At 49.5% G+C, this 27,807-nt stretch overlaps 1 protein-coding gene across 6 annotated transcripts in view; it reads left to right on the top strand.

Moving 5' to 3' along the window:
• DGCR2 (DiGeorge syndrome critical region gene 2) overlaps positions 1-27,807 on the top strand; it is a 41,596-nt gene that overhangs the window by 2,478 nt on the left and 11,311 nt on the right. For 2 of the 6 annotated variants that reach the window (XM_032471856.1, XM_032471857.1), the window contains exons 2-3: positions 10,383-10,505; positions 27,366-27,494. In XM_032471856.1, the coding sequence (XP_032327747.1) occupies positions 10,383-10,505; positions 27,366-27,494 (252 nt within the window). Of the gene's footprint in view, positions 1-5,352; positions 5,520-10,382; positions 10,506-27,365; positions 27,495-27,807 lie in introns of all 6 variants that reach the window. The other 4 variants (XM_032471859.1, XM_032471860.1, XM_032471858.1 and 1 more) reach the window with 3 other exon arrangements.

Raw genomic sequence — 27,807 nt, forward strand, 5'->3', positions numbered from 1 at the left:
TCGAGCTCATGACGCCAAGAGTTTGGAGCACAATTTAGTCCTAGAGCTGGCCTGCCCGGCATCAACCAGCCTTGGCCCGGGCTCTGTCTGCTCCAGCTGTGTGTCCTGCCCTGGCTGTCCCTCACCCCAGCTGTGGAGCCCAGGCCCCCTCCCTTCCCCTGACGGACCCTGTGGTTCTTCCATGTGAATACTCTCACCTGAGGGACGGAACCAGCCCTGCCCTCCGATCCCTGCTCTGACTGGCCACAAGGACCCCCAGCAGTATGTGTTGTGTATGCCGGGGGCCGTAGTGAGAAAGAAAGGTTGGGGACCTCTGTTGGGGGTGACAGACATGGAGGGGCATTTGGGGGCCACTGATTGATACCGTCTCGTTAACCTTTCTCTGTGCAGAGACTGTGGCATCAAGTAAGTATTTTTTCTAAAACTGTGTCCAGCTTCAATTATGAAGGAAAATCCTGCCATGTTTTAGCCCTAGCTCCGTGCAGGGAGACCTCACCGTATGTATCTGAGGAAAGTTTTCCCTCCCTGACTGAGCCCTGTCCCGCCCGAGGCCCCGGCCCTGGAAGGGCAGCCTGATAAGGGAGCAGGGCTGGGTGCTATCTTCCTTGTGGCTGGGAGAGGCCACATAGAGGGGGTCAGGCCGGGTGAGCCGGCTCCCAGCTCAGGGATCTGTCCCCGGGGCCATGAGGGGCCCAGAGGGGCCTGCTGGCTGTGCCGAACTGACGAGTCCTCCGTGAGCCAGGCAGGGGCCGCAGCACACAGGTCAGTGCACAGGGAGAGTGCGGGTGTCTCACCAGCAGATGAGGCGAAGCTCGTGGAAGCAGCTGGGAAGCTGAGCTGGCCCGGGGTTGCCGGCCGCCGCCTGCAGCCCTGCAGCACTTTCCCGCTGGCAACGTGGGGGCTCTAGGCCTGACTCTCATTTTTTAGTTGGAAAGTAGTGTAATACACTCTCCAACCTCACTAGCTAATGAGTTGTGCTTTTTTTTAAATAAAATCTTTTGTTTGGGAGTGATTTCCAACTTAACAGAAGAGCTGCAGAGGGGTAGTGAGCACAGAGAGCCCTGCACACCTTCTGCCCCGACCTCCCGGGTAGGATCTTGCCTCACCCACCTTATCCCCCACCCCCTGTGCACATGTGTGTATACACACACACACGTAGTTGTGACAGACGTCGTGGCCCTTCTCCGAACCCTGGCCACTGCAGAGAGCAGGACATGAGCAGGGATGCCGCCCTGCCCACTATGTGTGGCCACCGGGGAACCACGGGGAAAAGTGCTACGGCCAAAGCCTGGGTTAGCCCTGGGGCCGCGATTCGGGGGTAGTATGTCAGCTGGTGGCTCTGGTCTCAGGAGTGAGAATCGTGCTCTGCGGCACTCTGGCAGAGGCAGGTGCACCTGCCACTCCTCCCACCCAGGTCCCCTCGCCTGCACCCCGCACCGTCCTCCTCAGGCCGGGCTCCCGCCCTGCACGCTGATGGACCTGAGCTTGTGCTGTTCTCTGCCCCTCTTGGTCCTTGCACAGGGAAACCCCTAGTGGTTTCCGGTCTCTAAGCAAAGCGTCAGTGACGATGTGTAGGAGCTGGAAGACAGCAGGGGATGGGCTGGACGGCTGCTCCTCACTGTGCTGCTGGACCGCTCCCTTGTCATCTGTGAGTGGTGAGTGGGTGAGAGGCTGGTAGTCCCGAGAGCCCAGTTTTGGCCCAGAAGTTTGTCAGACAGTGCGACGGGTGGGCTCGCAGGATGGTTATTATGGTATAGCTGTATCTTTGTTTTGGGCATGGTTACCAGTTGACTTGGGATGTTTGGTGAAAGAAAGGTACATCTTGTCCCGCCACTCTCAGCTTGGCTGAGTCCTGTCAGTGTGGATGTGGTCAGCCTCTCCTCTGGGCAGGAGAAGCCCGGAGGAAGGTGAATGGCCTTTGGGCCGTGGTTGGAGGTGTGGCCCGGGGTCCCAGAGTGCTCTTGGGCTTCTGGGCATCAACCCGGGAGGCAAGAAAGCCAAGGTCTAGGGTGGCTTCCTGCAAAGGGCCAAGGTGAGTCCAGTGTGGTGGTTTGAGAGCACGGACCCTACTGCTGCCCCCGCCCCCCGTGACTCCTCAGTGCCTCAGTCTCCTGGTCTATGACGTGGACGTATAACAGCGGATTTCATGGAGGTGTTGTGAGAATTTAAATGGGTAGGTGCAGGGTTATATAAAGTGTATGATACAAAGCAAATGCTCCCTAAAGGCTGTGACTGTTACCCACGAATTGCATCCGGAGAGCGTGGGACCCCCTGTGTGTCTGTGCCCCCCCAGGAGGCAGGCAAGTGCAGGCTTCTGCTCTGTGCTCAGGGAGTCCAGCTGCCAACGGGGGTGGGGGGAGGGTGCAGGCTTGCCGAGAGACCCCCACAGTCACAGCACTTCGGACAGGGCCAGGATTGTTCACGCTGACGTGTTGTGCTCTTTGTCGTGTTCACGCTGGGTCCCCCGGGCCTGGTCTGGCACAGATTGGGCCCTCCGAAATCAGTTATTGAGCAGACGCACAAATGGCTATTTATATTTTGACAGAGAGAGTAACAGCTCCCTTCACCAGCGGGCCTCGCAGCTGCCCCTGGCAGAGGTGGCGGGGACCAGGGCCTGCGGCCGCCTGCCACACCAGCCGCCTTTGGAGGCTGCAGTGGGTGGGGGTGGTGCTGCAGGCCAGGTGGCCTGGGGCTTGCACTGGGGGGCTCGCTCCTGCGGGGTGAGCGGGCCTGAGAGGTGAAAGCAGGTGGGCTGGCAGGTGGGGGTGGCGCGGGGGAGGCTGCCTCTCTGACGGGCAGCCCTCTGCCCGAGGACCTTCTACTCTTCCTGGGTGTTGCCCCCACAAGCCTCGCTTGGGAGCTGGTGGGTGTGGAGGCCACGAACCCTCACCTCTTGGCCTCTCCCTCCTTTCTGCCCAGCATGGCCACCGCTTCAGTCCAGTCCAGTGTCCTCCGCACCCCATTCCCCTTCCCGTGCCCTGATGCGGGCCTGCTCTCTGCCAGACAGGACAAGGCTGAGACATCTGCGCGCCGGCCCTGGTTAGAAGCCCTTCTTCCCTGAGGACCTTCCTTAGGAGCTCCTCGCTTGCAGAGAGGGTTGCCTGGGGCTCCCTGGGGCAATGGACAAGGGGCAGGAGCCACCACAGAGGGTGTCCCAGAGGGTCAGCTGGGAGATGGAAGGTCCAGGGCCCCCTCTGCACTTAGGTGCCATCGAGTCTCCTAACGTAGAGGCCTTTCCAGTGTCACTGGCCACTTCTTAGGTCCCTGGACTGGTTGGCCGGCAGAGCTCTGTGGTCATTGAGGACGGAACCGGAGGACTAGAACCGCCTGGAAGCGGTGGGCTGGGCCTCTGCAGCAGTCTCTGGTGATCTTTTGGCCGCCCTGGGGCACAGACACCTGCCTCAGATCCCCCCACCCAGCCGCAGGAGGGACGCGGGCACAGACCACGTGTGAGCTGTGTGGAAGCAGCGCAGTCTGGAAACAGGAGGTTGTGGTTTTTCACATTTACAAAAACTCACTTATAGATTACATAAATGGAAAGGTACTTTTAATACAAGTTTTTGACTTTTTTATTTGACACTGTTTTGGAGGTCTTTGTAGGTCAGTGCATACAGCTTTACTTTATTCTTTTTTTTTTTTTAATTAAATAAGACTTCATGAGAACGTCCCTAGGCTTGTTTTGCCCGTGGGGCTGGTTGCAGAAGCCCTTGTATCAGAACATCTCCCACCAGAAGCCGCAGGTGAGAGGTGGCATGGCCAGTGAGGAGACCTAAGTCGGGAAGCCCGCCGCACCCTTCCCCGCCTCTCGGGGGCTTGGCTCAGCCCAGAGCTGTCAGCGGCAGCTTGAGGTTGACTCCTGGTATTTACATGTGTTTATGCTTTAACTCAAGTTTGTGTTTGTATTTACCTAAGTGGCATAACTCCACCAAGGATAATTTAGAATCAGAGTGGCCATTTAGAGGAACTTGGACATGAACAGAATGATTCAGTTGGGAGGTGCCTGAAGGGCAGAAATGAAACCAAATCCAAAGATCCAGTGGTCAGGAGTTTTTATTGGTATGAGAAAGGTTTAATTCCAAAAAGAATTAAGATTTCAAAATGTCTTCCTTCAGAGGGATGCAGAGAGTTACCTCATTAAAAAAAAAAAAAAAAACTTTTTACTTTGGAAACACATCATACCTGTAGAAAACTTGCAAGAGTAGTGCTGTGAAGTCCACCTGTATGCCGTTCACTTAAGTTCACTGACTGAACATCCAACTCACCACACACTTGCAGCCCTGTATGTGTGTGTGCGTGTGTGTGCACATATGCATAGACGTGAAATATATCTGCATACACATCACACGCCCTCATTTCTGACTTCCTGGCTCCTGTTTCCAGAGAACAAGGCCATCTGGGGAGCACAGGGCAGGCTGTGGTACTAGGGTGTGGTACTAGGAGCCAGACCCCCGTTTTGCCAGTTGTCCATTTACCACGTTTTCCCCCAGTCCAGGCTCCAGCCCAGGATCGTGAGTTGCGTTTAACTGTCACGTGCATTTAATCTGAAATCTGGGACAGCTCCTTAGCTTTCGTTGTCTTTCATGGTGTGGACTTTTTAGAGAGTCCAGGCCAGCTGTTTGATAGAATATTCCTCCTCCTGGGGTTGTCAGATTGCTTCCTGGTGGTCAGATTCAGTCGTTCCATCTTTCGCAGGAGTGACCCCCTGGACACTGAGTCTGCCTCAGTGCCCTCACCCCAGACATAGCTGGCTGCTCATCCCAGGAAAGGCGCTGTTAACCTTCGCCATGTGCTGGGGTGGCTTTGACTGCATTTTTCTACTGGAAAAGTGGCCTTTCCCCCTCTGTGATTGGCAGGTCCTCTGCAGGGAGATGGAGAGCCTCTCGCGGTGAATTTAAGCATCTGGTGATGCCTCTTGCCTAAGTCACCTATTGCTGTGATGGTTGCTGAATGATGGTTTTCAGGGGGAAGGTGTAGCTCAAGGGGTAGAGCATGTGCTTAGCATGCACGGGGTTCTGGGTTCAAGACCCAGTCCCTCCATTTAAAAATAAGTAAGTAAATAAATACACAGAATTACCTCTCCCCCCGCAAAAAATTTAAATGATGGTTTTCTTTTTTCCTTCCTTCCTCTTGTGTAGTCGACTGTAAAAAAAAAAGCTCGGTCTTGCTCTTCAATTTTTTAACATTGTTATGGATTCATGGATTCTTCTTTTTACTTAGTGAATCATAGTGTGTTATTGTCATTGTTCGTTTTGATGCTTATATTGCTGTTGATTTGGGCATTGGGAGCCCTTCAGGCTGGCTTGTGTGTCCTTCCAACTCGTCACGTTCACGTTGAACATTCCTCATCACCAGGCTCACCTTGTGTCTTCCATTCGCCCTGTATTTTTCCACGGAGCACTGGTTCCTTTCAGCAGGGGATGGTAATCTTGGAGAAACCAAGATGTTGGTGCTGTGTTCATCGCCACGAGGACCTTGCAGTCCAGCTGGGGCGTGTGTCCATCCCGTGTGTGGGCGTAGGGGTGAGTGTCTTTTTCTCTTTTTGTCTGAGTTCATACTGTGTCTTTTAGTTCTGACCCAGCATCACAGGGTCTTGCTTGCTTTCCCCATTTCACATTTATGTCTCCCTTTTTCTACAGTAGAACTCTGGCATCCAGCAACATTAGTGTATTCACTATTTGCTTAAACCTACAGAGCACACAGAATAGTTTCAGAAGTGCTGTACCCACGACCACTGCCAACAGCAGGCCGCCCTAGTTAGGGCTTTTGTGATTTTTGCAGCTCTTTTTGTCTTTAGACTGATGGTTTATAGTCAAAGTACTGGGTCAAAAACTATTTGGATTGTCATCTGTGTGTCTGTTACTGTTATGTTCAAAACTGTCTTGATTTGAAACCACTTTTATTAGATAAATAATACTGAGAAAGGCATTTACTGTAATCTCATGATTATACCAAGCTTCTGTTTCATCACACTATTTGCTAGGGAAACATCTCATCTTCCAATAGGTTGTAGTATTTTCCTGGGTAAATTAAAATACTGTTTTAGTAGATATTTACCACTTTGATGTACTGGCTCTCGTAGTATGTGCTGCTGTTTGCCAGTGTTGCTTCTGTGGGCTGAGGAGAATTATGAATGTTGAGTGAATGATTGCTTGGCATCATTGAGAAGAAAGGCCAAGTAAAATTTGTAACAATTACGTTCTTTAGATTTTTGCATTACTTGAGGCTATTAGTTACTGTTTTTTATTTTGTCACCTTAAAGCTTTTGACAGAGTGTATCAGAAACGACTCTGTGACACCAGCTGCAGTGTGGTGTCCCGGGGAGGATGCTGGAGTGGGGAGGGGGGTTTCGGGGACAAGTTGTAGGATTCAGTTCTTGGAGGTGTGGTGGTGGCTCCCAGCTGTGACAGCATGTCCTGGTGTTGGACGGAATGAGGACACGAGGTGAGGGACGTTCAGGAGCTTTGCTGTAAACCTAAAATTATTCCAGAATTGAAAATGTATTTAAAAAGTGATTTGCGGATAATAATTGAGTATTTTTAATGACTTATTTTTTTCTCTAAGAGTCCTGAGACCTCGTTGTCCTGGTTTTGTCCTTGACTGCAGTTTTGGCAAATCACTCTTTATTTCAGATTCTTCCTCAGGAAAATAAATGGAGAGTTAGATGTCCAGGATCACTTGGGCTCAGGTTTGTTGAGCACACACCCAGGCCCACCATCCAGCACCGTTTGTGTTCTCTGTCCTCCCCACAGCATGTTTCTGTGCTCCGATCGTCGGGGCCGGTGGCATGAAAGGCCGTGTGAAGGCGGCCCACCCCCGGCCCGGGGTTTGGGTGTGCTCGTGCTTAGGCCGTGCGTGACGGCCCTGTTTGAGGTGGGGAGCCAGTGGAGCAGGTGGGTCTGTTTCAGAGATTAGGATGCCAAGGCCTTAAGAGGATGATGACCTTGCCTGGTGGTGTCACCTGGCTTTTAAGTAGATGCAGGACCAGAAACTGAAGTCTGCTTATGGGTCCACGCGCTCTGCTCCCTGTTGCACGATTTCATTGCAATGGAAGAGCTGTGGGGAGCTGAGGGGAGGTGCGCCATCTGGTCCCCCCTCCCCCCCCGCCGCCACCGAGAGGGACACAGACTCTGTCACGGCTCTGTGGACCTGGCTGAGCAGTGCTTTAGTGGCCTCCCCGGTGACCTCACCGGCCTGCAATGCCCTCCGGGCCTTCTTCTCCTGGCTTTTCTTGTCTTCCCTCTGTGACCATGACCATGGCCTCCAGTCCGCGGTGCTGACGCCCCGCTTCTGCCCCGCTACCTCTGCGTCTTCCTCAGTGCCCTTCAGGTGGCGGCTCACGTTTGGCCTGTATGCTGGCCCGGTCCTGTGTAACCTCCCCCCTACCCTGAGAGATGTTTTTTCAAGTCCCTTGCCCATTTTGTAATTGGGTTGTTTGCTTTGAGATTGTTGAATTTCAGGAGTTCTCTGTATATTCTGGTTACTAACCCTGATCACGTACATGATTTTCAGATATTTTCTCTCATTCTGTGGTTGCATTTTTACTTTGTTATTGAAGTTTGATGTGGTCCCTTCTGTCTACTTTTGCCTTCGTTGCCTGCGCTTTTGGTGTCATGTCCAAGAAACCATCGCTACATCCAATGTCATGAAGGAGTGGTATAGTTTCAGGTCTTGCATTTAAGTATTTAATCATTTTGAGTTAATTTTTGTATATGGGATAAGGTTAGGTCCAGCTGCATTCTTTTGCACATAGATGTCCAGTGCTCCCAGCACTATTTGTTGGAGAGACTGTCCTTTGCCATTGTGTGGCCTTGGCACTCTGTCAAAGATCATTTGACCATATGTGCAAGGACTTATTTCAGGGCTCTCTGTTCTGTTCTGTTGGCCTGTATGTCTGTGTTTACTCCAGTCACTGTTTTGTTTACTGGAGCTTTATAACTTAATATGTTTTGAAATCAGGAAGTTGAGGCCTCCAGCTTTGTTTTTCTTCCTGAAAATCATTTTGACTATTCAGGGTCCTTTGAGTTCCCACATTAATTTTGGGATGGATTTTTCTATTTTGGCAAAAGAGGATATTGTTGGCATTTTGATACGGATTGCATTGAATCTGTAGACTGGGTAGTTTTGACGTCTTCAGTCCATGAATATGGGGTGCCTTTCCGTTTATTTGTGTCTTCTTTAATTTCAGGAATCTTTTGTAGTTTGTTAACTAGTGTACTAGCCTTTCACCTCTTTGGTTAAGTTTATTCCTGAGTGTTTTACTTTTTTTTAATGTTATTGTAAACAGCGTTGTTTTCTTAATTTCAGATTGTTCATTGTTACTGTTTGGAAGCGCAACTAATTTTTGTGTGTTGACTTTTGTGTCCTGCAACTTTGCTGAGTTTGTTTATTAGTTCTAACAGATTTTGGGTTTTGGGGGGGGTTTGTGTGGAATCTTTCAACTTGACCTGTAAAATCATGTCATCTGTGAACAGAGATTATATAACTTCTTCCTTCCCAATTTGGATGCCTTTTATTTCTTTTTCTTGCCTAATTGCACTAGCTAAGACTTCTAGTATTCTGTCGAGTAAAACAGGATTTAACTTTATGAAGTTTCTTATAAGAAACTGCCAGGTATTTTTTTCTGAGTGGTTCTGCTATTTTGCGTTCCCATCAGTAAGAGCTCTAGTTGCTCCACAGTCTCGTCGACATTTGCATTGTCGGACTTGTTAAGTTTATCTAGTGACTTCGTTGTGGTGTCACCTCAGGTGGTTCTTTTCAGTTATGTTTCCCTGTGAGTGATGTTGTTAACTTTTTCATGTCCTTGTTAACCATTCATGTATCTTCTTTCAAAAAGTATTTATTCAAACCTTTTGTCCATTTTCATGAGGCTGTTGGCCTTTTCGTTACTTGTACGTACTGCTGGGCTGTAGAAGTGCTTTGTGCTCCAGCGACACAGAAGTCCTTATGCGTGTTGCTTGCAGGTGTTTTCTCAGTGGCTCACCCATTCATTTGCTTAACTGTACTTTTAAAAGTACCTGTTTATTTTTTAATTTACACCAAAATTCACTTGTGTATATCGTTCTTTGAGCTTTGATAAACTAACCAACACCTCACTCAAGATGCAGGACACGGTTCCATCCCCCTGCAGTGCCCCTATGCGCTTGGCGGTCTGTGCCTCCTCTGCCTTGAGGTCCCACCAGCAACCGCCTCCCTTCTGGTGAAGTCCAGTTTATGATGTTTTTTTCTTTTCGGTGACAAATGTAAGCACTCTTGGCCTAACCCAGGTTCACCACGATTTTCTTATGTTTTCTCCTAGAAGTTTTATAGTGTTGAGTTTTACATTTTAAGTCTTTGATCTGTTTTGGGTTAGTATTTACATCTGATGCGAGTTGTGAGTTGAGGTTTGCTTTTTGATATGTGGATTTCTAGTTGTTCCATTACCACTTGCTGAGAGATTATCCTTTCCGCATTGAATCATCTTTGCATCTTTCTCTGAAAGTCACTTGGCCACATTGATACGGGTTTATTTCTGGGCTTGGTATTCTGTTCCATTTAACTGGGTATCTTTACTGAGCTCTGAATGACAAAGTTGTTAACTTTAAAGAAGCGAGTTTATCGGTTTTCCTTTCATGGTCGCACTTTCCTTCTTCTCACTTGCATCCAGCACAGTGCCTGGCCCCCAGGGGCGTAGGGCTGTGTTGTTTGAAGGAGCTAATGGAATTTGTCTGAAGGATTTGAATGTGATACTGTATGCGAGCCACTTGGTGCATCGCCCAGCACATGCAAAATGAACATTCAAGAATCTGCTTTTGCTACAAGCTGTTGTTTTTCTTGAGATGCACTGGCTGACTACACTGTGACTGTCATCAGAATAAGATGTGAGTGTTGTGTGAAACTGCTAATAGATGTTACATTAGATGCAAGACAGCTACCCTCCAGTTCTGCAGACCAGCAAGGCTTTCATTCAGATTGATGGAGAGATCAGAATTTTACAGACAAGCAAAAAGTGAGTTCAGCACCACGAAACCAGCTTTGTAGGAAATGTTAAAGAGATTTCTCGAAGTGGAAGAGAAAAGACCACGGTTAGAAATATGCAGATTACAAAAGGAAAAATTTTTTGTAAAGGTAAAGGCAAATCTACGGTAAGGATAGTTAATTGATCACATGTAAAGTCAATAAAAAGGTTAAAAGAGAAAAATTATGAAGTCATCTATGTCTGCAGTAAGTAGTTAGGAAGTACACAAACCAAAAAGTTATAAAATGTAATGTCAGAAACAGTAATGGGGTGTGTGTCCGTGTGGACCCAGGGCTCCTTGAGAGGTGGGGGGGGGCGCCACTCTGGGACCGGGCGTGCAGACCTGGCCGCCATGTCCTCAGCGGCCTCTTGCACTTTGGTTCCACAGAGCTGCGGTGCAACCCGGGCCAGTTCGCCTGTCGCAGCGGTGCCATCCAGTGCATCCCCCTGCCCTGGCAGTGTGACGGCTGGGCGACTTGTGAGGATGAGAGTGACGAAGCCGACTGTCCAGGTGAGTGTGGGGGAGGTGGGGCGCAGAGCCTGCCTCCCCATTGCTGCGGCATGGTCCCGTGATGGGGAGACGTGTACCCTGGTGGTCAGTGCAGCGTGCACGCGCAGGTGGCAGGATGCAGCATCTCTAGCAGCTGGTGATGCTCCGTTACCTGGCCGTGCTTGGGCGCCTTCCAGACTTGGCTCTGGTGTGGGAGACCGTCCTCTTCCTCAGGGGGACCCAGCCTTGGACAGGGTCCTTTTCCACGTGCGGTAGATGGCTGGGTGTGGATCAGCTCCCACCAGGGGACCAGGTCGGGCGTCAGGTGCAGAGAGACATTTGAACTTGGGATGGTCCCTGGAGGGGTCAGAATAAGCAATAGACAGGGTCTAGTCACAATGTGTCTGCCTGGGAAGGTGGAAGGTGCCCCTCCTGCACGTCCTTGGGCTTGTACCTGCTATGTACCATGCATGTCTCTGGTTGAAGTGTCTGCCTTGCCAACAACAGTTGAATGGCGGTGGCTGAGCTGGGAGCCCCCGGGGATAGCCCCATGCCCAGATGTGCAGATGGTGTGACTTCCCAGCGCCTAGGGTGCTCGGTCAGCCTGGTGAGGGTAGTGGTCGGGACTGGGAGCATCCCCTGGGCTGACCCACGGGGAGAGACCTCACATCCAGCCTCCCTGAGGACATTCTGAACAGAGAACTATGTGGCTTGGCCAGCTCTCAGAGGCTCTCCTCAGAGTGCCCGCTGGCTGAGCCTTCAGGTCGTGTGTGAGGACTGTCCTGTTCGGGAGCTGAGACCAGTCCCGCCGTCTGGAGCACCAGTGGACTTGCTGGGGCCGGGCTGGACTGAGGGCCTTTCTGGGTCATGCAGCTGGGCACCAGGTGGCCCTCCTGGCACTGTGATCCCCAGCTTACCAGGTCCAACCACCAGCAGTTGGTTATACAGGAGCTTGCCTAGCGAGGAAGCGTGGGGACCCCCCGCTCCCTCCTGCTCCCATGACCCCGGCTCTGCGCCAGCCCCTTGTGTGCTGCCCTGCAGGATCCCAGTAGGATAAGTACATTGATTTCCAACTGTTTTTAAAGTTGGGTTTCTGAGAAATTTGTTATCAAAGTCTTCAAGGAATAATGAGCACTTGTTTTCTGTCTTCTCTGAATTAATAACTCTTGAAACTATGTCGTATTTCGTTTCTAGTTTATTTTAAAGGAAAATGTTAAAAAGTCATGGCTCTAGGCCAAGTCCTCATTAATTCCCCTGCCCAACCAAAAATAAGGAGGGGGAAGATCTTTGTGGACAGGATGGGTGCAGACAAGGGGTCAGCTGTGACCTTCCTAGTGTGGGGAGCTTATGTAAACCCATGGAAAGGCCATGCTCAGTCAGGCTGCTTTTTTTTTTAAACATTTTTTATTGATTTATAATCATTTTACAATGTTGTATCAAATTCCAGTGTAGAGCACAATTTTTCAGTTATACATGAACATATATGTATTCATTGTCACATTTTTTTCCTCTGTGAGCTACCATAAGATCTTGTATATATTTCCCTGTGCTATACAGTATAATCTTGTTCATCTATTCTACATTTTGAAATCAGTCTGTCCCTTCCCACCCCCTGCCCCCTTGGCAACCACAAGTTTGTATTCTATGTCTGTGAGTCTGTTTCTGTTTTGTATTTATGCTTTGTTTTTGTTTTTAGATTCCACATATAAGCGATCTCATGGTATTTTTCTTTCTCTTTTTGGCTTACTTCACTTAGAATGACATTCTCCAGGAGCATCCATGTTGCTGCAAATGGTGTTATGTTGTCAGTTTTTATGGCTGAATAGTATTCCATTGTATAAATATACCACATCTTCTTTATCCAGTCATCTGTTGGTGGACATTTAGGCTGTTTCCATGTCTTGGCTATTGTAAATAGTGCTGCTATGAACATTGGGGTGCAGGTGTCATTTTGAAGTAGGGCTCCTTCTGGATATATGCCCAGGAGCGGGATTCCTGGGTCATATGGTAAGTCTATTCCTAGTCTTTTGAGGAATCTCCACACTGTTTTCCACAGTGGCTGCACCAAACTGCATTCCCACGGCAGTGTAGGAGGGTTCCCTTTTCCCCACAGCCGCTCCAGCATTTGTCATTTGTGGATTTTTGAATGTTGGCCCTTCTGACTGGTGTGAGGTGATGCCTCATTGTAGTTTTGATTTGCATTTCTCTGATAGTTAGTGATATTGAACATTTTTTCGTGTGCCTATTGATCATTTGTATGTCTTCCTTGGAGAATTGCTTGTTTAGGTCTTCTGCCCATTTTTGGATTGGGTTGTTTGTTTTTTTCTTATTAAGTGGTATAAGCTACTTATATATTCTGGAGATCAAGCCTTTGTTGGTTTCATTTGCAAAAATTTTCTCCCATTCTGTAGGTTGTCTTTTTGTTTTACTTACGGTTTCCTTTGCTGTGCAGAAGCTTGTAAGTTTCATTAGGTCTCCTTTGTTTATTCTTCAGTCAGGCTGCTTTTGAACTTGGACTGCAGGACTCCTGGAGTGACCCCATGAGATTATTTCATCGCCCTGCTAAGAGCCTGCCAGAATTACAGTAAAAGAGTATGAGAGTGATACGACCACAGGGACCAAGAAGATGGGGAAAGATGTAGCGGCAGGTGTGTGACGTCAGCAGTGTTTTTGGAAATGGAGGCCAGGCAGTGGGCTCGGTACAGTCTGGGGGTTGAGGATGTCCCTGCATTCAGGCCTGGAAGCTGCAGCCATGGTGCCCGGACTCCCTGCCTGCAGGCCTCTGGTATCTTTCAGCCCATGAAGTGCCTTCCCGTGACATTTGGAAGGTGGGAGGGAGGTGGAGTCCCGTTCCTCTGGCCGCGGCGTGGGCACATGGGCTTGGACCAGGGTGAGCATTCACGGTAGCTGCCGTGTCCCCTGCCGGCCGGCGTCACAGGGCAGCATTTCCTGCACTGACCTCGCCTGCGCACAACAGGACTGGCTTCCTGACTGCTGTAACTGCAGAGGTGACGTGGACAGTCAGAGGTGACCCACTCTTCTCTGGTGCCCCCTCCAGCCTTGTCAGCTGTTTGAAAGCATTAATTCCCTGTTTCAAACCCCTCTGTGTTTGAAAAACCTGGCATGGTCCCTGTTCTCCTGAGTGAATCATCTCTGATACAAATGGGAATTATAAAAGATGCATAAAATTTTTACTGGAGAAAAACTTACAGCTTCATTAAGAGACATTAAAGAAGACTTGAATAAAGAGAGACAGGGTGTTCTTAGTGGGGAAGACTCGAGATGGGAGAGCTGCCTGTTCTTGTGCTGACCGTGGATTCGGCGCATCTGTCAAGGGTTCTTAGGGAAATGTGTTGAGTCAGTTCTAGAACGTGGGAGAACAGAGTTCTGATCCCGTCAGGGCACTTTAAGGACAAGTGAGCGGCTTGCTTCACGCTTGGCCAGTGAGACAGGAGAGCTGGTGAAACAGACGCAGAAACTTGAGATGTGGCGAAGGGGACACGTCGCAGGGCAGAGGGCGGACTCCTCGGCGCATGTTTATCAAAAAGCAGGAATAAAGAATGTAAACAGACAAGCCACGGAGTGGGGACAGTACTTGCAACACGTGCAGCCTGTGCCGGGTTCTAGTCCTGCATGCATGAAGAACTCCTGCAGACGGACAGGAGGTAATCAGGCGTGTCCCAGAAAAGTGAACAAGAGTGGGGGTTAAACATACAGAAAGATATTCTGCCGCATTAGTGTGCAGAGACTGCCATGGGCTCTAGCTCCACGGGGGCTCAGATTGGTAAAAGCGAAGACGTCTGAGGAACCTGTGTGGGTGGCCGGGGAGTCTTGTGCGCTGCTGGTGGGAGGCACAGATTGACACACCCACTTGGGGAAACAGGCACTGACCTGCCAAGCTGAGCATTCTTCTATTCTGTGGTCCAGCGTGTCCATCTGGGGGAAGCTCCAGAGGAATTCTTGCAGCGCTGCTCACACTCACACACATCTCAGAAACAGCTCAGACTTGTGTTCACACGCCGGGGTACTTGCCCCAGGGAGCCAGTGAATGATGGGCTCTTGTAGTGACATGGACAACTCTTAGAGCAGAATGTGGGTGACAGAGGCAGGTTACCAGAAGGTACACACAGCACAGTAGAGGCGCGCACAGCTGAGCCCAGTCTCCTTGTCAGAGACATCCACGTGTGGCCCACAAGGAAGCAGCAGGTAGAACGTGAACGCACGGCACCTGGGCTTCCGTTCTTCCCCTTGGGGAGACAGGTCAGCGTGGGAGAAGCGACTGAGGGGTGCAGCCCCACGGCAGATGAGGGAGGTAAAAGGGGCTGGGGGTCTCAGCAGAGTAGATCACGAGGCTTTCTGTCTTACATAGGGGCTGCATGTGTTCTTTGGAATATTTCAGGTATCAGACGACCTTGTTTGTTTGTTTTTAAGAAAAGCCAATAGGAGAGTGAAGGCTGAGTTAGCGCAGCAGGGAAGGTGCAGCCTTGGGCCTGCTTGAGGGCAAGATGCTGGAACACAAGGGGCTTTGCCTGGGAGGCCCTAAATGCCTGGGCTGGTGGGCACCTGGCCTGGGGGTGAAATGGGCTTAGTGGGGGTCTCCCTCCCGACTTGGCGTAGCCAGGTGACATTCTCTCCCACAGTGATGTGACGTTCACTTCCTTGACCCATGTCGTCTGCTGGGGTGCCATGAGTCGTGTGTGGCTGGTGAACACCTGGGATGTGGCCATTATGCCCTACGATGGGCTCTGAACACCAGGGCTTCGTACCAGCGAGTGCAGCACCTCACTAATGCTTTTTAACATTCATTACACAACAGCGTTACAGTGTTTTGGATGTACTGAGTTAAATACAATGATTAAAATTAATTTCGTGTCTTCTGAAATGTGATTGCACTATATTTCTGTTAAACAGTGCTTAGACTTGCAGTCTGCAAAATAGGAGGCACCAGGCCCAGCAGAGGGGAGCCGTGGAAGTTGAAAATAGAGAAATTAAGAGAAGTTCTCTGTGGGGATGGGAGGGGCCCTCAGGCATATTTTCTGCCTGCTCCGTAGATGCCAGCAGTCTGGTCTGGTTCCCCAGGCAGGGCTGAAGGAGTCTTTCCTGGAGAAATTGGCACTTCATGGACAAGGTCAAAGAACTGTCAGGGCGATGGAGGGTGCCCACCTTGGGGCTCACCTGAACCCTGCCAGCGCCTCTGCCAGGGGGACCGCCTTCCTCTGAAACACGAAGGGCAGCCAGCGCTCCCCAGACTCTGGGAGGAAACGTCCCTGGGGTGCCCACTGGACTCCGACAAAGCATCCTAGAGCAGCAGGCCAGAGCGGAGTGGCTGAGGTGACTGACCGCCCTGCGTGAAGCAGTGTCGGGTGCGGGAGCCAAGCTGCCAGGGCGGGTTCCCCGCGTCCACTTCTTCCCGGTGGTGGTCCTGCGTGCAGGGTGCTTCCTGAGCTTCACAGTCCTCGTCTGTGAGACGGGGCCAGTTGTCAGGGGGCCGATGTGTGTGAGGTGCTGGAACAGGACGTGACACTGAGCAGTCCCTTGCCGTATGGTGGCACTTAGCTTATTAAGTCAGGGAGGGGAAGAAGGCTTTACAGTGTATTCTGATGACAGCTGAGTGGCAGTCTCAGGGACTCCTGGCCCTCATCTCCTTGGATACATTAAAAACAACTAGAGGCTGATCTCTCTTTCCTCTGACTTGGAGCTTAGATAGGGAAAAATGACATAGTTTGGATCTCAGGCTGCAAAAAGCTACAGAAAGTGGCGAGCAGTGCTCATGAAAACAGCCCAGGACTAGGGCGGGGGTGCAGTCCTGCTGGCACCTGAGGCAGAGGACTGTGGGGGGAGGGTACAGCATGTCCAAGACCCTAGAAGCAGGTGACACGCTCTGGGAGATGAAAACATTTTAAAGCAGCCATGTGTGCTTAGGAATAAAAAGTTCATACACGGCCCAGACAAGGATACACGTGCAGAAAAGACCTGAGAAGACCCTAAGCGTTCACCGTGAGCTGGTCCCAAGGCTTAGAACAAAACCTGCTAATTAGTGAAGGTCTTCCCCAGGGCAGAGCCAGTCTGTGAGGATGGGAGAGGTACTTTTCAAATGCCTAATATTCAACAACAGGAAAATTACAAGCTTACAGAGGAAGAGGAAAATACAGCCCATTTAAAGGAAGAAAGTAGACCTCAGACATACTAAACAAAGGATTTAAAACTACTGTCTTAAATATGCTCAGAGAGGTGAAAGAAAATATGGACAAAAAACTGGACCAAATTGAAAAATTCACTAGACGGTTCAGCATTGGGTACCAATGGGCAGAAGAAAGACTAAGTGAACTTAAAAAATAAACATTTGAAATTATTGAGTCTCTGGGACAAAAAGAACAAAGAAGGGTGAACAGAGCCTTGGGGACTTACAGGATCACCCAGGGACAAGCAGCAGGATGCGCATCTTTTTTTCTCAAGGGCACATAGCACATTCTCGAGGATAGGCCATGTTAGGCCACAGAGCAAGTCTGCACACATGTGAAAGATTGAAATCATGCAAGTCACAGTGGGATGAGACTAGACAGCAGCAGCAGAAGGGAAACAGGAAAATCCACAAACACTTGGAAATTCAGGAGCACGCTCTTAAACAGTCATGAGTGAAGACGAAACCACATGGGAAACTGGAAACTACTTTGAGACAATGAAAATGAAAATACCACATACCAGTCCTTGTGGACTGCGGCAGAAACAGCGCTAAGAAAGAAATGCACAGCTGCAAACACGGATCAGCAAACCTGACAAACCATTAGCTATATTGACTAGACAGAAGACTCAAAGAACTAAGAAGTTGGGGCATTACTACCCATTTTACAGAAACAAAAAGGATTAAGAGTACAATGAAGAGTTATATGCCAACAAATTAGAAAACCTAAATGAAACAAACAGACTCCTAGAAACACACAACCTGCCAAGAGAAAACTGCAGGCTCATATCCCATGAAGATGATACAAAAATCCAGAAGAAAGTACCAGCAAACAGAATTTAACAGTGCATTAAGAGGCTTATACACCATGACCAAATGGATTTATTCTTGGAATACAAGGATAGTTCAACAAACTAAAAATCAATGGAATATACCACATTAGCAGAATGTAGAGGGGGAAAAACACATATTGATGCAGGAAAAGCATTTGGCAAAATTTAACATTCTTTCATAGTAAAAACACTCAACAAGTTAGAAATAGAAGAAAACTACCTAAACCTAATAAAGGCATGTGTGAAAAACCCACAGTTAACATCATAAATGCTGGTAAAAGACTGAAAGCTTGTTCTCTAAGATCAGGAACAAGACAAGAATTTCACTAGTTTTATTCAGCATTGTGTTGGAGGTTCTAGCCAGAGCATTTAGACAAGAAAAGAAGGCATCCAAATTAGAAAGAAAGAAGCAAAATTATCCCTGTTTACAAGTAGCTGGATTTTATACATGAAAACCTAAACATCCCACCAAAACAGAACTGTTAAAAAGAATGTGATGACGTTGCAGGACACAAAATCAGCACACAGAAATTACTTGTGTTTCTCTACATGAACAAACAACCTGAAAAGAAAATTAAGGAAGTAATCCCATTTGCAACAGCATTCAAAAGAGATTAAAGAAGACACAGGTAAGTGGAGAGATACATGTGCTTATGGCTGGAGGACTTAGGCAGATGCCCAAGCAGCCTGCAGACTGAGTGCAATTCTCAGTCAAAACGCCAACAATGTTTCTTGCCAAAATAGAAGACTTCATCCTAGGGTTCATATGAAATCTCAAAGGACATCAAATAGCCAAAACATCCTTGAAAAGGAAGAACAAAGTGAGAAATCTCATGCTTCCTGATTGCAAAACGTACAGTAAAGCTACAGTAATCAGAACAGTGTGGGACTGGCATGCAGACATAAAGACCAGTCTGGTAGAATAGAGAGCCCAGAAATAAACTCTGACGTATATGGTCAAATTATTTTCCTCAAAGCTTCCAAGACCAGTGAGGAGAAGCGCAGTCTTTTCAACAAGTGGGTCTGGACATCCACATGCAAAAGAATAAAGTTGAGCCTTAATGATACATAAAAATCAATTCAAAGTGGATCAAAGACCTGAATGTAAGAGCTAAAACTGTAAAACTCCTAGAAGAAAACATGGGAGAAGAGCTTCATGACATCGGATTTGGCAATGATCTCTTACATATGACACCCAAAACACAGGCAGCAAAAGAAAAATAGACACATTGAGTTACATCAAAGTTAAGAAGTTCTGTGCATTAAAGGAAGCATTCAGCAGAGTGAAAAATCGAATGAGATAAAATATTTGCAAATCATATCTGATAAGGGGTTAATACTCAGAATATATAAAGAATATGTATAGCTCAACAACAAGAAAACAAGCAATCTGATTTAAAAATGGGTAAAGGACTTGAGTTTCTCCAAAGGAGGTATACAAATGGCCAAGAAGCACATGAAAACATGCTCACCATCACTAATCATCAGGGACATGGAATTGACCACAGTGAGATAACCTCCTTATACTCATTAAGATGGCTGGTATTTAAAAAAAGAAAAGAAAAGAAAAAGCGTTAGTGAGTATGTGAAAGAAATTGGAACCCTTGTGGATGGTTGGTGGGAATGTAAAATGGTACAGATTCCGTGGAAAACAGTATAGCACTTCATCAACAAACCAAAAGTAGACTGACTGACCACATGACCCAGCAACTCCACTTCTGCATGTGTCCCCAGAGAATTGAAAGCAGGGTCTCTGAGCGGTGTACTTAAGAATGGTTAAATGTTTATGTTGTACGGTCATCCCTTGGAATCCACAGGGGTTGGTCCAGGACCTGCTCGAGTACCAGAATCCGCAGGTGCTTGAGTCCCTTAGTGGGCCCTCTGTATCCGCCAGTTTGGCATTTGAATTATACTGTGGGTCGTAAACAGAATATTGGGAAAAAATCTGCCTATTTATGGACCTGCACAGTTCAAACCATGTTGTTCAAAGGATCAACAGGATATGTGCTTTTTTTTTAACCTGTTATATATCCTGTGTTAGTCTTTCAATGTTTTAGCAGCTTTATTGAGATATAATTTATGTATCATAAAATTCACTGGTTTTAAAAGTGTGCATTTCAGTGATTTTTGGTAACTTGGTTGCAGTACAGAGTTCTACAACCATCACTCGTCAATTTTGGAACATTTCCATCCCCCAAAACGACCCCCATATCCATTTGCAGTTAACTCTGTTCCCTCCCCAAGGCCCAGGCAACCACTGATCTATTTTCTGTCTCCCATAGACTGTTCTAGATGTTTCATGTAAAATGAGTCATACAGTTTGCCACCTTTGAAGCTAACCTCTTTCACGTAGCATTATGTTTGGGGGTTGTCCATGTCTAGCGCATCTCAGGACAGTTGACCCTTGAGCAGCGTGGGCATGAACTGTGTGGGTCCCCTTCTGCATGGGTGTCTTTACGTACGGCTGTGTTTTCGATCCACGGTTCCTCAACTCTGCGGATATGGAGGAACCCTGGGTGGGGAGGGCCGACTGGGACTTATCCTCGGACTCGCAATTGTGTGGAGGGCCGGTGCCCCAACCTCTGCGCTGTTCAAGGGTCAACTGTAGTTGTTCTGTTTCTTCCCCAGACATTCCATTGTGTGGATGACACCACATTTTGTTGATGTGTTGATTTAATGGGCCTTTGGTTGCTCCCACTTAGGGGCGGGTATGAAGGAAGCAGCTGGGAACATTAGCAGACGCGTTTTTATGGGGGTCCACGCTTGCATTTCTCTTGGGCGAATGGGTAGGGGTGGGATTTCAGGGTCATATAGTAAATGTGTGTTTAATTTTTTAAGAAATTGCCTTCCAGAGTGGCCGTAGATTTACTGTTTTTAGAAAATGCCCTTAGCAGGCCCCCTTTGGCCATGCCTCCTCAGCTGCAGTCTCCCACGTGTTCTGCCGGAGCCCCCGCCGCCCCGGCCTCTCGCCTCCCTTCCCCACCAGTGGGGGTAGTCAGTCACTTTCTCCCACATCCCTCTTGTTTATGTTAGAGCCTCTGTTTTATGGCTTCCTGGTTCGGGTTGTTCCTTCATTGAAGCGGAAGTTTTGCAGAAAAGGACGATGGGAGACAGGTTTGTGATTCCTGGTTTGCAGTGTCTAACACCCCCACGCAGGGCAGATTGGCTGGATTCAGACTTCTAAGCTAGAAATCATTTTCTCCTACGCTTTTGAAGATTTACTCCATTGTCCTCGTTCTCAGAATGTCCTGGTTCTTTGCCTGTAACCTGTTTCTTCCTGGAGATTCCGGCTGTTCTGGTAGTTGTGCCGCCACCCGGTACATCTCTTCACCTCAGAAGCACAGGCCTTTGGGTCCAGGGGAAGGAACCTCCGGGCGTCCCTCTTGCTCCCGTCTGTCTCTTCTGTCTCCAGAACTCCTGTTACAGGGAATTGGGCTCTTGGACAGACCCTCCATTCTTTCCAACTCTCCAGCTTTCCACCTCTTTGTCTTTTCATCTTACTTTTAGGAAGTGTCTGCTTGAACCACATCTCTCCCACTTTCGCTCTCCAGGAGCTTCTTCCCGGCGATGGGGTTGGTGCTGTCCGCGGGTGGCTCCGTGGCCCCCGCCTTGTCTCACGTCTGCAGCGCAGCCTGGCCATGAGGACGTGGACGCACGGTGTCTTCTCGCTGTCATCTCTGGGTTTCCTCTGTGGTTTTGGTCCCTGTCTGGCGTCCGAAGGCTCTCTGCAGAAGTCGGTGGTCCTCGTCTGCCTGGGCTTCCCTGAGGGTGAGCCGCTCAACTGTCAGCAAGGTGTCCTTCCCTTTGGGACCTTTCTCTCGGGCTGGCCAGATTTTTCCACCTGGAGGAAGAGGGGCTGGGAGTGTGCCACCTGCTCCTTCAGTGAAGAGCCCTGACTTGCAGCTGGACTGGAGTCCCCTCCCAGAGACCACCTGTTTGGCTCTCTAATCAGTAAGTCACTGTGTTCTGGGTGGAGGAGGGCCAGGCTGCCCGGCTGCCTCTTCCCTGACTATTGACACGGGAAGCGTCCACCTACAGGAAAGGCGTGAGAACAGTGCCGTGAGGGCTCGCGGGCCCTCCCCTGCACACACCACCGTCCGTGTTCTCCTGTACCTTGAAAGCGTGTTACAGATACAACGTTTACCCCAGTGTTCACCCACCTTCTGAGAATAACAGTCCACTGTGTGACCCCAGTACAGTTTTCACGTGCGAGACCCTTGCTACAGTGCTCTTATCTTATATGCAGGCCATAGTGACTGTAAGTCCAGGATTTACTCAGAGGTCACCTGTCGTATTTTCTCACCAGCTTGCTTTGTCCTTTAATCAAGAGGTATCCCCAGCCTTTTGAAAAATTACTGATCTCACATGACGTCGACAGATTTGAAGAGTCCACACCGATTGTTTTATAGAATGTCCTTCAGTTTACTTGTTTCCTCATGATTAGATTCAGATGAGACTTTTTAAGCAGGTCACAAAGTGTCAAGTCACGGGGCACGTGAGCCCACTTGTCCTGTGTTTGATCGTTTGTTAAGTGTCCGCCAGATTTCTCTGTGGTAATTGTCCCCCCTTTTGTAATGAAGAGTGAGCTGTGAGTGAGTGGTGAGTACCTAGTTCGTGGAGGGTGCCCTGGGTGTTCCTGCTGTTTTAGCTGACGCTGATGGCTCCTCTCTGAGTCCCGTAGGACAGCACTGGTTTGGACGGTGCGCGTGTGATTCTGCCGAGTGCCCCGCACGTCGTGAACGGTCCTGTGTCGGGAAGCGCTCTCCAGCTCCTGGCGCTGCCGGCTGCTCCGGGCTCACTTGTGCTTGTTTGGCCCCAGACGTGGGCTCAGCCGCTTCTCTGAGGAGCCCAGGGCTGAGTCTTAGCTTCCGGGCTCGATCAGAGCACAGAGTGGGAAACCCTCTTTTTAGTCATAAGTTCCTATTTGCTGATTCCTCCGACTCTGACATGCGCTAGATTTCCCCCTCTCCTTCTCACAGCTTGTGTTTGTACCCTCTCCCAAGTAAGAACCCTGGCTCCCGGGGCCCTTCAGATCTGTACGCGCTGGGCCGATTCCAGAACACACAGGCGAGAGTCCGAGAGATGCTGCTCCTGTCCCCCCACCAGGAATAGACCTGCCAGCTGAATCTGGGATTTCTCTGCAGTCCTGACAGTGCTTGATTGTGTCCTGCTGAGGATGCAGGCAGCTCTCCAGCCAGAAGTCCCTGGGTTCAGTCCCACTTTTCTCGTGTGACTTGTTCACAAGGATGATCTCACATGAGCTCTAACCCTAAATGTGGGAGGTCAGTATTTAATCCTAAGAGAATTAATTTTAGACAGTACATTACAATTTTAAAGTGATAAAAGGCTTTCTAAACAATAAGTTTTTATTCTCTATATTTAAAAAAAAAGAAGTCCCTGGGCTCAGTCTTGCTTTTCTTGTGTGATTCATTAATATCTGAGTGTTTGCATTTCACTTGACTTGGCCTTGTCATCTTATTGATTTAATTTACTTTTAATTTGAGATGTAAATCATATACCATAAAAGTTACCCCTTTAAAGGATACAATTTCATGGGTTTTAGTGAATCCACGAGATTGTGTATCTGATTTATTTTTAGAATATGTAAAACATTAGCAAGATTCAGAAGTATAAACCATACAAAAGCACACACTTAGAAGTTCTGTCCCCTTCACGTCCGGTAGGCTGCTGACTGGATTGGTGTCTGGCTTATCTTTACTGAGTTGGGGGGGGGGTTATTATAAAAATAAGCAAATGTATGTGTATTTTACTTCCTTCTCTTTCTTTTTCTTTGCCCCTTAACATAAAGAAGTGTCTTCCTGTGTATGATCTTTGCGCTGTGATTCTTTTCTTTTTAATTCAAAGTATCCTTCAAATCTCTCTGCATTAATTCATAAAGTCGTTCCTTAACTGCTGTGGTACCCTCCGCCTGAGGAGCGGGCTGTACTTTGTGCAACCCGTCTCCGTCTCCTGCATGTGGACCTCTAGGTCGCTCTCATTGGTTTGCTGTTAAAGACAGTGTCCCAGTAAGTGTGCCTTGTGCGCACGTGGGGTTGGGGGCTCTTTTGGAAAGGCATCTGCCGTCAGTGCAAATTCCTGCTCTCACAAGTCGGGCTGCTGGGTCTGAGGGTCAGCGTCTGAGGCTTTCACGTCTTCTACTTCACTTTCCTAGTCTGGCCTACGGTTTACCTTTGCGGCCCACTCTGAGTGATTGCTTCTAACAGAAGACAGTTTGGAGACTGACAAATGCTAGCCCGGGTGGGGCGCCAGGGCGGCGGCAGAAGCAGGCGTTCACGGGGTGTGGTCGCTCCTCCACCTTCATCATCACTTGTCCTTCTGGTTCCCAGGTTTTCGTTTTTCATTCTTTTTGCTGTTCTTTTTGTCCTTGTGACTATGCCTTTTTAAAATCCCATTTCTGTGTCACTGGGTTTCAGGAGAGACTAGAGGTGAACCAGTATGTTTATTCAATCTGATATCTTTAACCAGAAACTTCAAAAATGCTTTTAATCTGGGATTTTTATACCCAGAGAAACCAATCATACATGAGGATAAAATAAAGAAATTTTCGGATGTGAGCAGACTCATAACAGTTGCCCTAGCCTTCCTTAGAAAGATGTGATCTTGTAAAAGTACAGAGTTAAGCAAGAAAGAAGGTGGCCTGGCGCTTCAGGAAACAAAGTCGAGCTGGAAGACTCTGATGCAGTGTTTTGAGTGTTTAAAATGTTCACTGTTAGCCTTGATTATCTGCTGTAGCTGCTCAAAAAAATAGTGGTTGATGTGCAAAACTAAGTAAATTTTAAAATCAATGCAAACATTAACTAGAAAAAAGAATTGTTTAGAGAATCAAAATAACCTTAGTATGCTGTGTGGCTCCCAAGTGCTGAATACTTATATTATTATGTTATTTTACTGACTTGAATTCTGAAATTGATTCCACTCCGTTGGGAAGGTAAGAGTGTGTGAGAGCTCTGTGCACCTGCCTGACTCTCAGTCAGTGGGTGACATTTAAAACTGATAACACTCGAAATAGCTGGGTAAATGTATTATTTGGGAATATAGATGTGACTGTCAGAAGAAATAGTAACTTAAAAAAAACTACCAGAAGACGAAGAAAGAATAAAATAATTTTAAAACGATCGGAAGAATTTTCTGTGGGAAACGGGATTAGGAGCAGGGGGCTGGGGGAGGGGAGGGGAGAGGGGTTTTCTGTCTCACCCTGTGATGTGCGTGTCTAAGACTTAACTGGGGGTGAGGAGCCCCACTGGCCAGCCTGCTGCAGCCACAGCCAGAGCGTGTCTGGGGTTGGGGGCTTCAGTCCGCAGTAGCAGAAGGTAAAACACCCATCTGTGAACTTGTGTCAGTTGTCCATGGACCCAGGAGCAGCAGGAGGGACCAACCTTACGTTTGCAGTTACTCTACATGTCCCGTGTGTGTCGTCCATGTGGGTGTGAAACGGGAGGACAGAAATGCTCCTGATGGTGTGTCCCACATAGAACAGGGCCAAGGCCAGCTGTAGGGGGTGGAGGGGGGCTCAACCTCTCACTCGGGGCCTGTCACTTGCTGCCACGAGCCCAGGACAGTGCCTGACGCCCTGAAGTAGGAGGTAGGAGCAGCTCTGGGGTGTCTGGGCTGTGGTCCAGCTGTCTGCAGGGCTCGGGGAACTCTTCCCTGTCATGGTCCTCAGTGGGCTGTCAGGCTGCTGGCACAGTGAGTTCTGCCTCCCCACAGCCCCCCTCATCTTTTGCTTCTGCCCCCTGGATGCTCCAAGGGCCCTGGTCTGGTATCTTCTTGCTGTGAAGGCCCATGTCTGCTGGTGGGTTTCCATGAGACGTAACAGGCCTGGATGATGGTGATGAGGTTGTGGATGTGGGCTTGGGGTGGGAAGAGAAATGGTGGGCAGAGGAGGGCTCAGAGTTGCCACCTGAACCTTAGAGAAGCTGGCTTAGCACCAAGTTGCTTCCTCCACCACCACCAGCTGCCTGGTCGCATCCCCGCAGTGTTCCCCGTGGCTGCAGATGGCCTCACTGCAGGCAGCGTCCTGGCCTCCAGGTGCTCGGGGCCAGCAGAGCTGCTCTTCCTTGCTCTCCCCTCTGCCCCAGATTCCCATCTCTCTGGGAGTGGTGGGCCTGTCCTGTCCCCAGTGCTGTGCTCCGTCTGGGAAGAGGCCACGACGCAGAGCAGACCCACAGGTCTTGCTCGTTTGAGCAGACAGAAGGGAGATGTGAGATTCAGGCCGAGTGACACACCCAAGCTTGTGCGCAAGCTTGCCCCAGGCCTGCCCGCCTCAGCCTCTCCCAAGCTGTCCCTCTGCCGGGAAGCCCTCCGTCCCCTCCCTCCTTATCCTGGCCCACGTCCCTCATTATCCTGGCCCACATCCCCCAGCTCCCCCCCGTGGGTCTTCCTGCTCCTCTGCGTGCTGTCCCTGGGGACCAGAGATAGGGGCTTTGTAGCAGCCAGTCTCCTCTGGGAGCAGGGCCGGGTGATCACATGGGGGCCACCCAGTGCCAGGGAGCCAAGGTCACCCGCTCCCCACCTCTCCCCAGCAGAAGAGGGCAGCTCGAGCCACGGGCCTTGAAGATGCATCCCCTTTAGGTGTCAGTCTCCGCTCAGATGCTGGTAGCACATTTATGTCTTAGAGTGAGTGGGAGCTGGTGGCCCTGATCCTGTCACAGGCCTGGGGTCGGGGAGCAGTGGAGGTATGGAGGATCTCTACTGAGGTCTCAGGAGGACCCCCGTGCAGCGGCTCAGGCAGAACCGTGGGGACTGTGGTGAAGAAATGCATTCGCACTGTGAAAGTGCTCTTCACTTGCTCAAGAACATGGGAAGCTGATTATAGCTGTGAGCGTACAAAGCAAACCATAAAACAGTGTGCTTGAGGTGATCCCAGTAGTTTTAAGGGTTTGTATAGAAGAGATGGGACTAGCTGCAGACCCTGGCGTAGCAGCAGTCTGCTTTGTCTTGTCAAACTTTTGTATTTCCCCAGTATTTTATGTTGCTTATTTGTTGTTCTATAATGAGACAAAAATAAAGATGATTTAGTAAACAGAAATAATGTGAGAATCCATGACATTAGCGGAACCAGACACTGCGGAAGTGTTGGTCAGGTGGGCAGGTAGGGGCCGCAGAGTCAGGGAGGGTTTGCGGAGGCCGCCCCTGCCACGCCCCACGGACACGCCCCAATGGGCACGCCCATGGACACGCCCACAACACCCATAACACGCCCCCACGTGTCACTCTTGCCCCGCCCTGAGGTTGCTGAGCCCTGCAACCAGCTGCAGGCAGACTGAGCTGCTTGCGGGTGTCTGCAGTCCTGCAGACCAGGTTTGTCACCTGTCCTGACCTTGTACCTGGTGTCCTCCACCATGCACTCAGGTGCCCCTCTGCAAGCAGAGTGGGGAGGCTGTGGTGATGGAGGGCGGGAGGGGCAGGCGGACACACAGAGGCCTTAGCCTTGAGCTGTAAGAGGGACCAGCAGGCAGTAAGGGCTGCACAGGGGAGGCTCCCGGGCAGTGGGGGGAGCAGCCTGGGCTCTGCCGAGAACCCCGCTGGGGCCAGAGCTGCTGCTGGACCGCTGACCCTGTGCCATGCCCATAGGAGCCTGTTAGAAAATGCAGCTGAGAGACCTCTTCTCATAGTCGTAATAAAAAATGAAGACTGCCCAGGCATAATCTCAGTAAGGAGTGCATGAGACCCATTTGACGTGAATGGCATGTTTTTTTAAAGAGCTGTCGAAAGAAAACCTGAATAAGTGGGGCCTGGGCTGCCGTCCCGGCCCTCCTGCCCCCAGCCATCTGGCTGCACCACGGTTCTCTTTGGTGCCTCCCCCCGGAGGAGCAGGGTTTACAGCCACTCTTTTCCTGCTTTCAGAAGTGACCGGGGAGTCGCGTCCTTACCATGGGAAAGAGGCTGTGGACCCGAGGCAGGGGCGGGCTCGAGGCGGCGACCCTACTACCCACTTCCACGCCATGAACGTGGCTCAGCCTGTCCGCTTCAGCAGTAAGTTGCAGACCTGCCCTGTTGTGATCCAGGGCTCACCACCGCACGTGGCCCTGGGCTGTCTCGTGGCCCTTGGCTGTACCAGAGTGTGACCCCTAACCAGATCCCAGGGCCTCCTTTGATAAGTGAGGCCCCCCAGCCCCAAGTGGGGAAGCCGACCTGAACCAGGCTCTAGAACCAGGCTGCTCATTTTCCCACGTCTGGGCTGTACTCACCCTTTGGTAGACGGAGAAGCAGCTCTGCCTCTGTTCTTAAAAAGTTTTAATAACTGCATATTTAATAAACACTGTGACATTAAGGTCTTAAAGAAGCA

The sequence above is a fragment of the Camelus ferus genome, chromosome 32 (assembly GCF_009834535.1).
Source record: "Camelus ferus isolate YT-003-E chromosome 32, BCGSAC_Cfer_1.0, whole genome shotgun sequence".
NCBI classification, from domain to species: domain Eukaryota; kingdom Metazoa; phylum Chordata; class Mammalia; order Artiodactyla; family Camelidae; genus Camelus; species Camelus ferus.